The sequence below is a fragment of the Carcharhinus amblyrhynchos genome, chromosome 11 (assembly GCF_965287045.1).
Source record: "Carcharhinus amblyrhynchos chromosome 11, sCarAmb.v2.hapA, whole genome shotgun sequence".
Classification (NCBI taxonomy): domain Eukaryota; kingdom Metazoa; phylum Chordata; class Chondrichthyes; order Carcharhiniformes; family Carcharhinidae; genus Carcharhinus; species Carcharhinus amblyrhynchos.
In genome coordinates, this window is record NC_137334.1 from 91,306,729 (window position 1) to 91,321,017 (window position 14,289).

The 14,289-nt window shown below is 45.6% G+C and overlaps 1 protein-coding gene across 1 annotated transcript in view; it reads right to left on the reverse strand.

The window, feature by feature from the left end:
- Positions 1-365: 365 nt before the first annotated feature.
- LOC145350328 (tubulin alpha chain) overlaps positions 366-14,289 on the reverse strand; it is a 33,208-nt gene continuing 19,284 nt past the window's right edge. Inside the window, exons 2-4 of the mRNA XM_080199550.1 lie at positions 5,323-5,545; positions 1,604-1,752; positions 366-1,498 (exon numbers count right to left, since the gene is read on the reverse strand). Of these exons, the coding sequence (XP_080055676.1) occupies positions 521-1,498; positions 1,604-1,752; positions 5,323-5,545 (1,350 nt within the window). The 3' untranslated portion in view covers positions 366-520. The remainder of the gene's footprint in view (positions 1,499-1,603; positions 1,753-5,322; positions 5,546-14,289) is intronic.

Genomic DNA, 14,289 nt, shown 5'->3' on the forward strand with positions numbered 1-14,289 from the left:
AAGAGTGCAAGAGGGCCTTGTTTAATATCTCAGACAAAAGGCAGCAGCTCTGACAGGACAGCACAGCACATTCTGTACTGATGTAAGAGTAGATTACCTGCTCAATTTATGGAGCGAGGCTCAAATCCCACAAACCTTTGACACTGAGGCAAGAGTGCTACTAAGTAGTAGTTGGGAAATTGAATCATGTCATTTCAGATCTGGCACAGCACTGGCTAAATGCAGACTGAGCTTCTGCAACAATGAGTTTCAACTTCAGACTTAGAAGAAGCTAACAGTTCCTTTAAATCACTCCATTCCAAATTCCTTCTGATTAGTAAGACTGCAATAATTCAAAGCAAGACAATGAAAATATGCATCAAGTATTGGCTCAAAATATGGTTTTACTTGGTAACATTTCAGAAGTCAATAATTACATCAGCCCAGAATGGTTTTACCATATTATTTGCTTTTACAAAGTTATAAAACTGAGCCATATTCTAAAAAGATTGTACATCGTTGGTTAAAGATGAAGTGTGGTTTAATACTCCTCCTCCCCCTCTTCCTCACCCTCAAATGAATCAATGCCAACCTCTTCATAATCTTTCTCCAAGGCTGCCATGTCTTCACGGGCCTCTGAGAACTCCCCTTCCTCCATCCCCTCACCCACATACCAATGCACAAAGGCGCGCTTGGCGTACATCAGATCAAACTTGTGATCAAGGCGAGCCCAGGCTTCAGCGATGGCCGTGGTATTGCTCAGCATACACACTGCACGCTTCACCTTAGCCAAGTCGCCACCAGGGACAGCAGTGGGTGGCTGGTAGTTGATGCCAACCTTGAAACCAGTTGGGCACCAGTCAACAAACTGAATGCTGCGTTTGGTCTTAATGGCACCAATGGCAACATTGACATCTTTTGGCACCACATCACCCCGGTAGAGAAGACAGCAAGCCATGTACTTGCCATGGCGAGGGTCGCACTTGACCATCTGGTTTGCTGGTTCAAAGCAGGCATTGGTGATCTCAGCCACAGACAGCTGCTCATGATAAGCTTTCTCAGCTGAGATCACAGGGGCATAGGTAGCCAGAGGGAAGTGGATTCGTGGATAGGGAACTAAATTGGTCTGGAACTCTGTCAGATCAACATTCAAAGCACCGTCAAAGCGAAGGGAGGCTGTAATGGAGGACACAATCTGACTAATGAGTCGGTTCAAATTGGTGTAGGTTGGGCGCTCAATGTCCAGGTTTCTGCGGCAGATATCATAGATGGCTTCATTGTCTACCATGAAGGCGCAGTCTGAGTGTTCGAGTGTGGTGTGGGTGGTCAAGATGGAGTTGTAGGGCTCGACCACAGCTGTGGAGACCTGGGGAGCTGGGTAGATGGAAAACTCCAACTTGGATTTCTTGCCAAAGTCAACAGAGAGACGTTCCATCAGGAGGGAGGTGAAACCAGAGCCAGTGCCTCCACCGAAGCTGTGGAACACAAGGAAACCCTGGAGTCCTGTGCATTGGTCAGCCTGTGAAAGAGACCATAAATAACTGTAGAGCCTGTCATAGCAAGGATCTGTCCTTACTGATTAATGACTTATTTAAAATCGGTAATGTAGGAAGTGCTTACTTACCAGCTTACGGATTCTGTCCAAGACTGAGTCAATCAGCTCCTTGCCGATGGTGTAGTGCCCACGGGCATAGTTATTGGCAGCATCTTCCTTCCCAGTGATGAGCTGCTCGGGGTGGTACAGCTGGCGATAGGTACCAGTACGGATCTCATCTGGAATTCAGAACAGTAAATAGAGGTGAGTTTAGAATCCAGTAGAATACAACAAAATACTTTTCACTACTGAAAAGAGGACAGAAGGAAGACCATAATAAGACTCCAAAGAAAAACGGTAACAAATGAAAAACATAAGATTGAAGTAACTAAACTATTCACCTCAAAACATTGGGCACTGGACGACACATTAATGTTGAGTACTGATTATGCTATTAGCTCGGAACCCAAAGATCTTGGCAGTTTCTGGGTTTAAATAGTTTCTTTCAAAATGCCAAAGTAAAAGTTCCATCTGTACGACAGACCATGGATCTGGGGTTTTGTTGCAAGAACTCTAATGATTCCCTTGGGTAGCATGGTGGCACAGTGGTTAGCACTGCTACCTTTCAGCACCAGGGACCCAGGTTCAATTCCAGCCTTGGGTCACTGTCTGTATGGACTTTGCACATTCTGTGTGTGTGGATTTCCTCCAGGTGCTCCGGTTTCCTCCCACAATCCAAAGAGGTGCAGTTTAGGTTGATTGGCCATGCTAAATTGACTCTAGTGACAGGGGGATTAGCAAGGTAAACAGGGCCTGGGTGGGATTGTGGCCAGTACAGAGTTGAAGGGCTGAATGGCTTCCTTCTGTACTGTATGGATTCTAGTGTCTCTCTGCAGAAAAGACACCGTCATTTTCTTGAGAAGGTGAGAGGGCATGGGATCCAAGGGCCTTTGGCCTTGTGGATCCAGAACTGGCTTGCCTGCAGAAGGCAGAGAGTGGTTGTGGATGGGGCTTTTTCTGAATGGAGGTCAGTCACCAGCGGAGTGCCTCAAGGATCTGTTCTGGGACCCTTGTTGTTTGTCATTTTCATAAATGACCTGGATGAGGAAGTGGAGGGATGGGTAAGTAAGTTCGCTGATGACACGAAGGTCGGTGGTGTTGTGGATGATCTGGAAGGTTGGCAAAAGTTGCAGCAGGACATAGATAGGATGCAGGACTGGGCGGAGAAGTGGCAGATGGACTTCAACGCGGATAAATGTGTAGTCGTCCATTTTGGCAGAACCAACGGGATGAACGAGTACACTATCAAGGGCAGAAGTCTGAGTAGTGTTGAGGAGCAGAAGGATCTTGGGGTCCAGGTCCACAGGACTCTTAAATCGGCCTCGCAGGTGGAGGAGGTGGTCAAGAAGGCGTATGGTGTACTGGCCTTCATTAATCGAGGGATTGAGTTTAGGAGTCGGGAGGTAATGCTGGAACTTTATAAGACCCTTGTCAGGCCTCATTTGGAGTATTGTGCGCAGTTCTGGTCGCCTCACTATAGGAAAGATGTAGAAGCTATTGAAAGGGTGCAGAGGAGATTTACAAGGATGTTGCCTGGACTGGGAGGCATGCCTTATGAAGTTAGGTTGAGGGAGCTGGGACTCTTTTCCCTGGAGAGACGAAGGTTGAGAGGCGACCTGATAGAAGTTTACAAAATGTTGAGAGGAATTGATAGGGTGGACTCTCAGAGGCTATTTCCCCAGTTTGAAATGGTCGCTACGAGAGGACACAGATTTAAGGTGCGGGGAGGGAGGTTCAGAAGTGATGTTAGGGGTAAGTTTTTCACTGAGGGTGGTGAGTGAATGGAATCGGCTGCCGTCAGTGGTGGTGGAGGCGAACTCGCTGGGGTCTTTTAAAAGACTTCTGGATGAGTATATGGGGTTTAATGAGATTGAGGGTTATAGATAGGTCTGTAGGTTGGTGGGTGATGATGTGATCGGCGCAACTTGTGGGCCGAAGGGCCTGTTTGTGCTGTAGTGTTCTATGTTCTATCCTTACCCAGACTCATCTATATGACGACAATCTCAAACCAACGTGTTTTACTGTTGCCTGGCTAGCAGTCCAATTCAGCGATACCAAGCCTCGACTGAAGGTTAAAAAATGTGCACCAATACTTTCTCAGAACAACCCGAAATGGACAAAAAATGTCCAATAGAAAACCTACAGTGCAGAACGAGGTTATTCAGTTCACTGAGCCTGCACCGCAACAATCTCACCCAAGCCCTAACACCATGTGCTTACCCTGCTATTACTGTTTGACACTAAGGGGCAATTTAGCATGGCCAATCAATCTAACCCACACACCTTTGGACTGTGGGAGGAAACTGGAGCACCCGGAGGAAACCCAGGTGACAGGAAGATACGAACTCCACAGTCACTCAAGGCCGGAACTGAACACAGGTCCCTGGCGCTGTGAGGCAGCAGTGCTAACCACAACCTGAAAATTAATAAAAAACATGCATAGATGGCTGGCCTTAAGCAAATGCAAGAGATTGAAAAAATATATTTTCTTTTCCCCAACGTAATGGCCTGAATATGAGAAACAGATTTTCAGTCTAAGTAGAGAACCTGGGGCTAGGGAACAACTTGAAGAAGTTGGTTCTGACGAAGGGTCATCTAGACTCGAAACATTAGAGAGAGAGAGAGAGAGAGAGAGAGAATAGAGCCACAGATGCTGTCAGACCTGCAGCATCATCTGTTTCTGTTTCAGATTCCCAGCGTAGTGGTATTTTGGTTTTATCTTACTGAAACATAGAAGATCGGAGCAAGAGGAGGCCATTTGGCTCTTCAAGCCTGTACATCTTGTCATTATGATCATGGCTGATCATCCAAATGAATAGTTTAATCTTGCTTTCTCCCCATAATCTTTGATCCCATTCACCCCAAGTGCCATATCAGGGTTATGAAAACATTTAATGTTTTGGCATTAACTTCTTCCTGTGGTAATGAATTCCAAGGGCTCACCACTCTTTGGGTGAAGAAATGTCTCCTCACCTCCATCCTAAATGGTCTACCCTGAATCCTCAGACTGTGACCCTGGTCTGGACTCCCCCACCACCAGGAACTTGCTCCCCGCATTTATCCTATTTAGTCCTGTTGGACATTTATAAGTCTCTATGAGTTCCCTGCCTCCCCCACCCCTCAACCACCTCATTCATCTGAACTCCAGCAAAAACAATCCTAACCTAGTCAGTCAATCTCTCCTCATACATCCCTGGAAAACTTTTGCTACACTCCCGAGAGCAAGAACATCCTTCCTCAGAAAGGGAGACCAAAATTTCACACAATACTGTAGATACAGCCTCACCAAGGCCTTGTATAATCGCAACAGTACATCCCTGCTCCTGTACTCGAAATCTCTTGCAATGAAGACCAACATACTACTTGCATTCTTTACCACCTGCTGCACCTGCATGTTTGCCTTCAGGTCCCAATGCACGCATCCCTCTCCCAATTTACAGCCATTCAGGTAGATGCCTGAATTCTTATTTATATGAGCCTTCTTATAAATAAGATGCCTGCCTTCTTACGAGTTTATTTATTGCCACAAGCTTTGGACTCTTCCAAAAGTGGAAACATCTCTACTTCCACCACATCAAGCTGCTTTGTAATTCTGAAGAGTTCCATCCTGGTTTTTTTCAGTTTTTTAGTAGGAGCCCAGCCTGTTCGGCTTAGACCCAGGATAAATCTGAACCTAGATCAAGAAGCAGTTTGAACATCAGGAGAGGAAACAGGAGGATGAATAAAACTTATCAGTCAAGTATACAAACCGATCACAGTGGGTTCCAGATCCACAAACACAGCCCGGGGCACATGTTTTCCAGATCCTGTATGGCTGAAGAATGTAGTATAAGAGTCATCCACTGTCCCACCGGCCTTCGCATCTGTCATCTGTCCATCAGACTGGATACCGTGTTCCAAACAGTACAACTCCCAGCAGGCATTGCCCATCTGGACACCAGCCTGGCCAACATGGATGGAGATACACTCACGCTGTAGGAAAGAAACACAACGTCTCTATTAGAAATGATAATACAGGGTTACAAGAAAAAGAACAATTTTAACCCCAAAAATCACGTCAAGCCATTTTTTTAAAAATTCAGAATGAGGGTTTATTATCCATTCACCACCACTAAATTTCTCATTTTTCTCAAATTACAGGAGCCCCACATTCTGTTCTCCCAGTCCCTCCCTTCTCTTGACCTTTAGTGCCAACCTCTGACCTCCCACAACAGATGCTGCCAGTGATAGTGCACATCTGTTCCCACACTGGTTAGAGGGACTGAGCACAGCCCAATCCCACCAAGACAAATCAATAAATGCCTCCACTCATGGGAGAAAAGGTCACAAATTCTTTATGAATGTGGTGTCTATCCAGGCTCTGAATGGTTTACAGTACACTGTTTGAAACTAAACACGTAGCCCTTGAAAGAATATTTGAAAGCACTGGAAACATGTTGCAACTTGACTAAGATATAAATGCTCTGCTTGATAGCCAGTTACACACAGTTCATTTACATTGTGGAAAACCACTGTCTTTCCAACTTCTGCTACCATTTTGACAGAGATAGTCAGAAGATCATAGATTCACATAACATTCCACAAGTTAAATCTGCAGTCCCCTGATTCTAAAAAGTCTGTTCCTTGAACTCATATCCCTCTTGTCCCCTGCCCATTTCTGACTTCCTGGAGACCTCAGGAAATCTGCATGTTCCTGTAATTCTGGCCTCTAATACATCCTCATATCTGCTTCTCCCCATACCTTTGGTATTGAACCACAGGATCAATTTTGGTTCAATGAAGAATGCAGGAGGGCATGCCAGGAGCAGCACCAGGCATACCTAAAAATGATGCATCAACCTGGTGAAGCTACCAAATAGAACTACTTACATGCCAAACACCATAATCAGCAAGTGATAGACAGAGCTAAATGATCCCACAACCAATGGATCAGATCAAAGCTCTGCAGTCCCACCACATCCAATGTTGATGGGTAATTAAATAACTCACTGGAGGAGGAGGCTCCACAAATATCCTCAATGATGGAGGAGCCCAGCACATCTGTGCAAAAGATAAGGCTGAAGCATTCGCAGCAATCTGGGATGATCCATCTCAGCCTCCTCCAGTGGTCCCTAGATGCCACTCTCCAGCCAATTTGATTCACCCCATGTGATATCAAGAAACAGCTGGAGGTACTGGATACTGCAAAGGCAGTGGGCCCTGATAACATTCCAGCAGTAGTACTGGAGACTTGCTCCAGAATTTGCTGCTCCCCTAGCCAAGCTCTTCCAGTACAGCTACAACACTGGCATCAACCCAACAATGAGGAAACTTGCCCAGGTATGTCCTGTACACAAAGCAGGACAAATCCAACCCAGCCAAATTCCACCCAATCTACTCTTGATCATCAGTAAAGTGATGGAAGGGGTCATCAACAGCACTATCAAGCAGCACCTGCTCAGCAATAACCTGCTCAGTGATGCCCAGTTTGGGTTTCGCTAGGGTCACTCAGCTCCTGACCTCAGCTTTGGTTCAAACACGGACAAAAGAGCTGAATTCCAGAGGCGAGAGTGACAGTCCTTGATATCAAGGCCACATTTGACCGAGTATGGCATTAAGGAGCCCAAGCAAAACTGGAAACAGTGGGTATTAGGGGACAAATGTTCCACTGGTTAGAGTCGTACTGGCACATAGGAAGATGGTTCTGGTTGTGAAGTGTCAGTCATCTCAGCTCCAGGACATCTCTGCAGGAGTCCTGCAGTGGAATGACCTAGGCCCAACCATCATCAGCTGCTTCATTAATGACCTTCCCTCCAACGTAAGGTCAGCAGTGGCAATGTTCGCCAATGACTGCACAATATTCAGCACCATTCGCCACTCCTCAGATACTGAAGCAGTCTATGTTCAAATGAAACAAAATCTGGACAGTATCCAGGCTTGGGCAGACAAGTGGCAAGTAACAGTCGCACCACACAAATGCCAGGCAATGAACATCACCAATAAGAGACACTCTAACCACTGCCCCATAACATTCAACTGTATTACCATCACTGAATCCCTCACTGTCAATATCTTTCGGGTGACCATTGACCAGAAACTCAATGGAACTCACCGCATAAATAGTGGCTACAACAGCAGGTCAAAGGCTAGGAATACTGTGGCAAGAAACTCACCTCCTGATTCCCCAGAGCCTATCCAGCATCTACAAGGCACAAGTCAGGAGTGTGATGAAAGCAGTAGTGTGTACTATCTACAAGATACATTGCAGCAATTCACCAAAGATCCTTAGACAGCACCTTCCAAACCCACAATCACCTCCATCTAGAAGGACATGGGCAGCAGATACATGGCAACAGCAGCACCTACAAGTTCCCCTCCAAGCCACTCACCATTCTGACTTGGAAATATATCACCATTCCTTTGCAGTCACAGAGTCAACATCCTAGAATTCCCTCCCTAACAGCATTGTGGATCAACCCACAGCACACGGACTGCAACAATTCAAGAAGACAGCTCACCACCACCATGTCAAGGGGAACTAGGGATGGGCAATAAATGCTGGCCAGCCAGTGATGCCCATAAATGAATGGAGTAGAAAAATCTACACCTCAAGCTCTGGAACTCCCACCCTCTCCACCCCTTCTGGATCCTACTAAGACCTTGATCAAACATTTGGCTACCTGTTCTAATAGCTGGGTAAGATATTGTTTCAGAGATCCAGTGCAGACTCAAATGGGCCAAGAGGCCTCATTCTGCTCTGTAGGGATTCTATGGTTCTATTAGTACATTGGCCACTCTCAATATTTCTCAAATTGGTGGGTTTTCTGCTCTTTCACATCCAGGTGCTTTCTGTCACTTAGAGAGCACCATTGTCTCTGGGTTAGAAAGTTGGGTGCTTGTATGTAGTTTAGGCTGACAGGCCCAGTGTAGTACTGAAGGAATGCTACAATGTCAGAGGTACTGCCTTTTGGACAAGATGTTAATGGAGGCCCTGCAGTGAATGTAAAATTTCCACAGTACCATCTTGACAAACAGCATGGCAACTCTCACCAGTGTCCTGGTCTATATTAATCCCTCAATCAACATTGCTAAAACAGAAACAAGGGTTGTGAAGCTCTTGGGACAGAAACAGTTATATTTCCAGCCAAAGATATTTAGAGTTGGAGCTACACAAAGTATTAAATGTGGGTACTTTATTATTTCTTCCTAGTCAACTCCCTCTTTGTGGACAAAGTGCACAATGCATTCTTCAGTACATTACAATGAAAGGCTGGGGAGATGATTAAAGCCTTCTCATAAAACTATGTCTTCAGTTTGGTTTCAAAGGGAAGGGGATGTCTCAGACTGTGAGTGGGAAGAGTGCTGCTGAAACCTGTCACACAGCTTTCTGAAAATGAAGTTAATCAATGTTCTCAGAAAAGAAAAACTTGCATTTAAAATATTGCCTTTTACAACTTCAGTATGCCTCATAGCAAATGAAGTTTTTTGTTGAAGTGCAGTCACTGTTGTAATTTAAGAAATGTGCAGCTATGTTGCACATAATAAGCTCCTCATAACAACAATGTGATTAATGGTATTGGGCGAAGGATAAATATAGGCCAGGATATTGGAGAGAATCAACCTGCTTCCCTTCATGATAATGACACCTGGAACTCACTGCAGGAGGTGGTACTGGGAGCAGGTAGGATAGTAACTTTTAAGAGGCATCTTGACAAATACATGAATTGGATGGGAATAGAGGGATATGGTCCCAGGAAGGGTAGGGGGTTTAGTTCAGTGGGGCAGCATGGTTAGTGCAGGCTTGGAGGGCCAAAGGGCCTGTTCCTGTGCTGTAATTTTCTTTGATCTTTGTGTCAGCTGAAGACAGCATTCAACACTGGGAGCAACAGCCTAGCCTACATATTTGCGTTTCTGAAGTGGGACTTGGGCCCAAGACTAACTGAGTCAGAGGTGAGAGAGTGATATCCAACGAGCAATGGCCCAATCCTGCTGTTGTCCCTGTGTTTCACAACCCCTTTGCATGTTAGGCAAAGTGATCCCATGTGTTCCAAAGCTGCCTAGTCAGAGTCCATTGGGGAGTGAGGTTCAGAGTGTCTCGGTGGGCACAAGCATGAGTGCTAGCACATCATCACATTTCTTCAGGATCAATATTTAGCGAGTCTGTGTAACTCATTCCTCACCCCAAGAGAATCCTGTGCAATTCTGAAACTTTCACAGCCCTTGAGTTAGTCATTTGAAAATTTCAAAATGGGTGTCAGTAAATTTTTGTGGTCAAGGAACAATAAGTGGTATTAAGATACATTTCAATCATTATCTAATAAATTATGAAAGGTGCTCAAGGGATTAAATTGTTGCTTTAATTCTTGGGATGGTCACTGGCAAGGCCAACATTTATTGCCCATCCATAAATCAGGGCAGCCTGGTGGCACAGTAGGTAGCACTGCTGCTGCACAATGCCAGGGACCCAGGTTCAATTCCCAGTTTGAGTCACTGTCTGTGTGGAGTTTGCACATTCTCCCCCCATGCCTGTAGGGGTTTCCTCCAGGCGCTCTCGCTTCCTCCCACAATTGGAAAGATGAGCTGGTTAGGTGCATTGACCCGAACAAGGAGTGTGGCGACTAATAAATAAACTTTAAAAAGCTTTTGCTTCTTGAGAAGGTGGCAATGCAGTCCATGTGAGCTAGGTACAACCAGTTTTAACATTTCCGTGGTGTTTGGCTTCTTGGCCGATCCAACAGACAGCCAGGAGTCATCCATATGATTGTATCTGGGAGTAACATGCAGGTCAGACTGGGTAAGGATGGCAGATTTCTTTCTCTAAAGGGCAATAAACTAAATGTTTCCTTTGTTTACAAGGATCCAATGGTAACCACATTATTTATGACATTGGCATATCATTCCAGATTTATTAGCTGAAGTTAAAATTCTCCAGCTACCACTGTAGGATTTGAACTTATGTTTCCAGAGCATTAGGCCAGGCCCATTGCCACTATGACACCATCCTATTTGTGACCCTATAGGGTTGTCAACCCTGACCCTGCAATGAAACAAACAGTGACATATATAGGAATGTGGAACTGAAGGATGTCCCTGTGCAGAGAAAGGACATGCAAGTTTAAGTTCATTTTGTAAGTGTCACAAGTAGGCTTACATCATCAATGCAATAAAGTTACCTGTGAAAATCCCCTAGTCACCACACTCTGGCGCCTGTTCAGGTACACCGAGGGAGAATTTAGCATGGTCAATACTCGTAACCAGCATGTCTTTTCGGACTATGGGAGGAAACTGGAGCACCCAGAGGAAACTTGCATAGACATGGAGAAAACGTGCAGACTCCACACAGAGGCACGATGGTTATCCCTGCTGCTTCATGGTGCCAGGGACCTGGGTTCGATTCCCAACTTGGGTCACTGTCTGTGCAGAGTCTGAATGTCCTACCCGTGTCTGCATGGGTTTCCTCCAGTGCTCCAGTTTCCTCCCACAGTCCAAAGATGTGCAGATTAGGTGGATTGGCTGTGCTAGGGTAAACATATGGGGCTTTGGGAAGAGGGTGTCAGTAGGATTGTGGTTGGTGCAGACTGAATGGGCTGAATGGCCTCCCTCTGCACTGTAGGGATCCTATGATGGTGACTCAAGCTGGAAATGGAACATGGGTCCCTGGCACTGTGAGGCAGCTCTGCTAACCACTGTGCCACCGTGATGACTGAATTGTAACCTCTACCTTAGGCGATGGGAGGGTGACCAGGGGGAAGGGCAGTTAGTGATGGCACCACCCTAATTATCTGCTCTGTCACAGAAATTAGGGATTAATCTCCAGGTCACGGCTGGTAAAACCCAGAAGGCAAATAATAAGAATGTCAATTATGAAATGAATTGGTGATGGAAGGAAATAAGGTCATTTGATTGGCTGAGTCTCAACTGTCAGTCTAGTAAAGAAGGATCGCAATTGGCTTGGCAAGGAGGGGCACCTAATTGATGGATCAATGGGAGTGGTCTGGGGAGGGACAGTTAGTCATATGATTAAATCCTCCTGAAACCTGTCCAGAGTTGGCAGCTCAAGCACTCTGTTCCAGGGAGCGACTTCCACGCCAGCTCCCCTGAGGCCCAATACTTTGTCTAACTTTTGGTTAGTATAATTTGCTTAATCATTAACAACTGCAATAATTTACTGACAGTCAGCTCCATGAGGCATGCATTGCTCTCCCTGCTCAGTAAACTGGAGAATGAACTGGGGAGTGGGAGGTTGAAATAAAACACATTAAATAAAGGTCAGAGAGGATTCTGTGCAACACAGGTAAGCAACAGGCATTCAACGGCTTATATCCTAGAGGGTGAAGGACAGACTGGCGTTTATCTATCACCTTTCTCATGGCCTCAAAATGCTTTGTAGCCGATGAAAAACATTGAGTGCAGTCACTGCATAATGTAGGAAACTTGCCAACCAATTTGTGCACAGAAAGAGCCCAGAAACAATGTAATAATGACTGGATGTGCCAGGAACAGAATAAATAAATATTGGTGAACCCTCTATTTGACATGGCACCACAGGATCTTTTCCAAACACCTCAGAGGGCTTCAGATTCACGTCACATTTGTAAAACAGCATCTCCAACCGTGCAGCACTCCCACAGTAACTGGCAGTAGGTGTGTTAGTCTGGGTGTGCTCAGGAGTAGCATTTGAAGCCAATAGTATGCTATTCACTGAGCCCCAGCTCCACTTCACCTTGATACCCCATTGGCATTACTATCAAATTCCCCATCAACATCGGGTGGTTGAGGGGGATGGGCAGGGGGTGGTTGGCTGTGTAGGGAATCACCATGACCAGGAAACCCCTTCACCCAGCCAGACCAGCCACACAAAATACCCTGGCTGCAAAAGCAAGTCAGGAGGTTGGTGCTTTGTGACTCGTCTCCCGAGTCTGCAAAGACTTTCCTGGATGAGAGCTGCTCAAACACTCAGAAGACAACACAACATTCAGAACAAAGCGATACGCTTGATTGGTATCTCAATGCCATATTAAAAACATTCACTCCTTCCACCATTGACACAGTGGCAGCCGTGTGTACCATCTACAAGGTGCACTGCAGCAAAGATGCTTCCTTCGACAGCATCTTCCAAACCCACAATCTTTACTACCCTGAAGGACAAGGGCAGCAGATGCATACAAATACCACCACCTGCAAGCTCCTCTCCAAGACACTCACCATCCTGACTTGGAAATGTATCACCATTCTTTCACTGTTGCTGAGTCAAAATCCAGGAACATCCTCCCTAACAGCACTATGGGTGTAACTAGAGGGACTGCAGCGAGTCAAGAAGACAGCTCATCATCACTTTCTCAGGGGGCAATTAGGGATGGACAATAATGTCCACATACCATGAATTAATTTTAAAACTACCTGCAATTTTAAAAAATATTCAGATCATAAGAATAACCTCTGGATGTGAAAATACAATTCTGGAAACACCAGTTTCTGGAAACCCCCTGCAACAAGTTTGGTGCTTTTTAACAGAGTTTGCAGTCACCTAATCACGTGACAAACACTTTTTACGCCTTTCAATCATGAGGACTCTGTCTCTCCTCCTCCACACACCTCCCCAAGCTCAGAAAGGAAATCTGATTGCAGTATATGGGAGGGAATGTACTGTGTTGACTGGGTGTAACTATAACCAGAACAGCTGCACCAACAGGTTGAGGACACGTAGGGAAAACCTGTTCATCAGCTGCTGTCCACGAGGCAATAAACAAAAATCTCACATGAATTGGCTGCTCCCCTCCCCTGCCTTTGGATCCCAGTCACTATTTTAAGATTGTGGGACTCTTTTCCTTCCTAACAAGTTGTTCTCTCACCATGTTCTCGCTCACCTTTTCCTGACATTTGAACAGGGAGCCCAGAAATCAAACAACTAAACTTACTTAATATCAAGTTCAATATCTTTTATTTTTAATCTCCAATACCTACAAGTCATGGTTCGATGGGCTGTTATGGCTCAGTTAGTAGCAAGCTTGTTGGAGACAGAACGCTGTAACTTCAAGTTCCTCACTTCCCCCAAAGCACACTGGGGTCGCACTGCTGCCTCACAGCGACAGGAACTTGGGTTCGATTCCTGGCTTGGGTCACTGTCTGTGTGAAGTTTACACATTCTCCCCATGTCTGCGCGGGTTTCCTCTAGGTGTTCCGTTTTCCTCCCAGTCTGCAAGACGTGCATTGACCCGAACAGGCACCACACTGTGGCAACTGGGGGAATTTCACAGTAACATCATTACAGTGTTAAAAGTAAGCCTTACTTGTGACTAATAAATAAACTTTTAATATCATGGCTGGCACTCTGTCAGTATTGAGAGAGGGCTGCACTGTTGAAAGAGCCATCGTTCAGACAGCAGATTAAACCCACACAATCGCTCAGATGGATGTAAAAGATCCCACAGCCAGTATTTCAAAGAGATGGTTTGTTCTCACCTGATCTAAACCAATATCTATCCCTTCACCAACATCCCTAAAAACAAGTGGCCTGGCCACCTATAGAATCCCTGCAGGAGGCCATTCAGCCCATCAAGCCCACACCAACAACAATCTCACCCAGGCTCTACTCCCATAACCCCACTGTTTACCCTGCTAATCCACCCCTTATCCTAAGGAGTAACTTAGCATGGCCAATCCAACTAACCTGTACATCTTTGGACATCAGATTGCTGACTGGATTTTGCTAAATCAGTTGCTGCATTGCCTACATT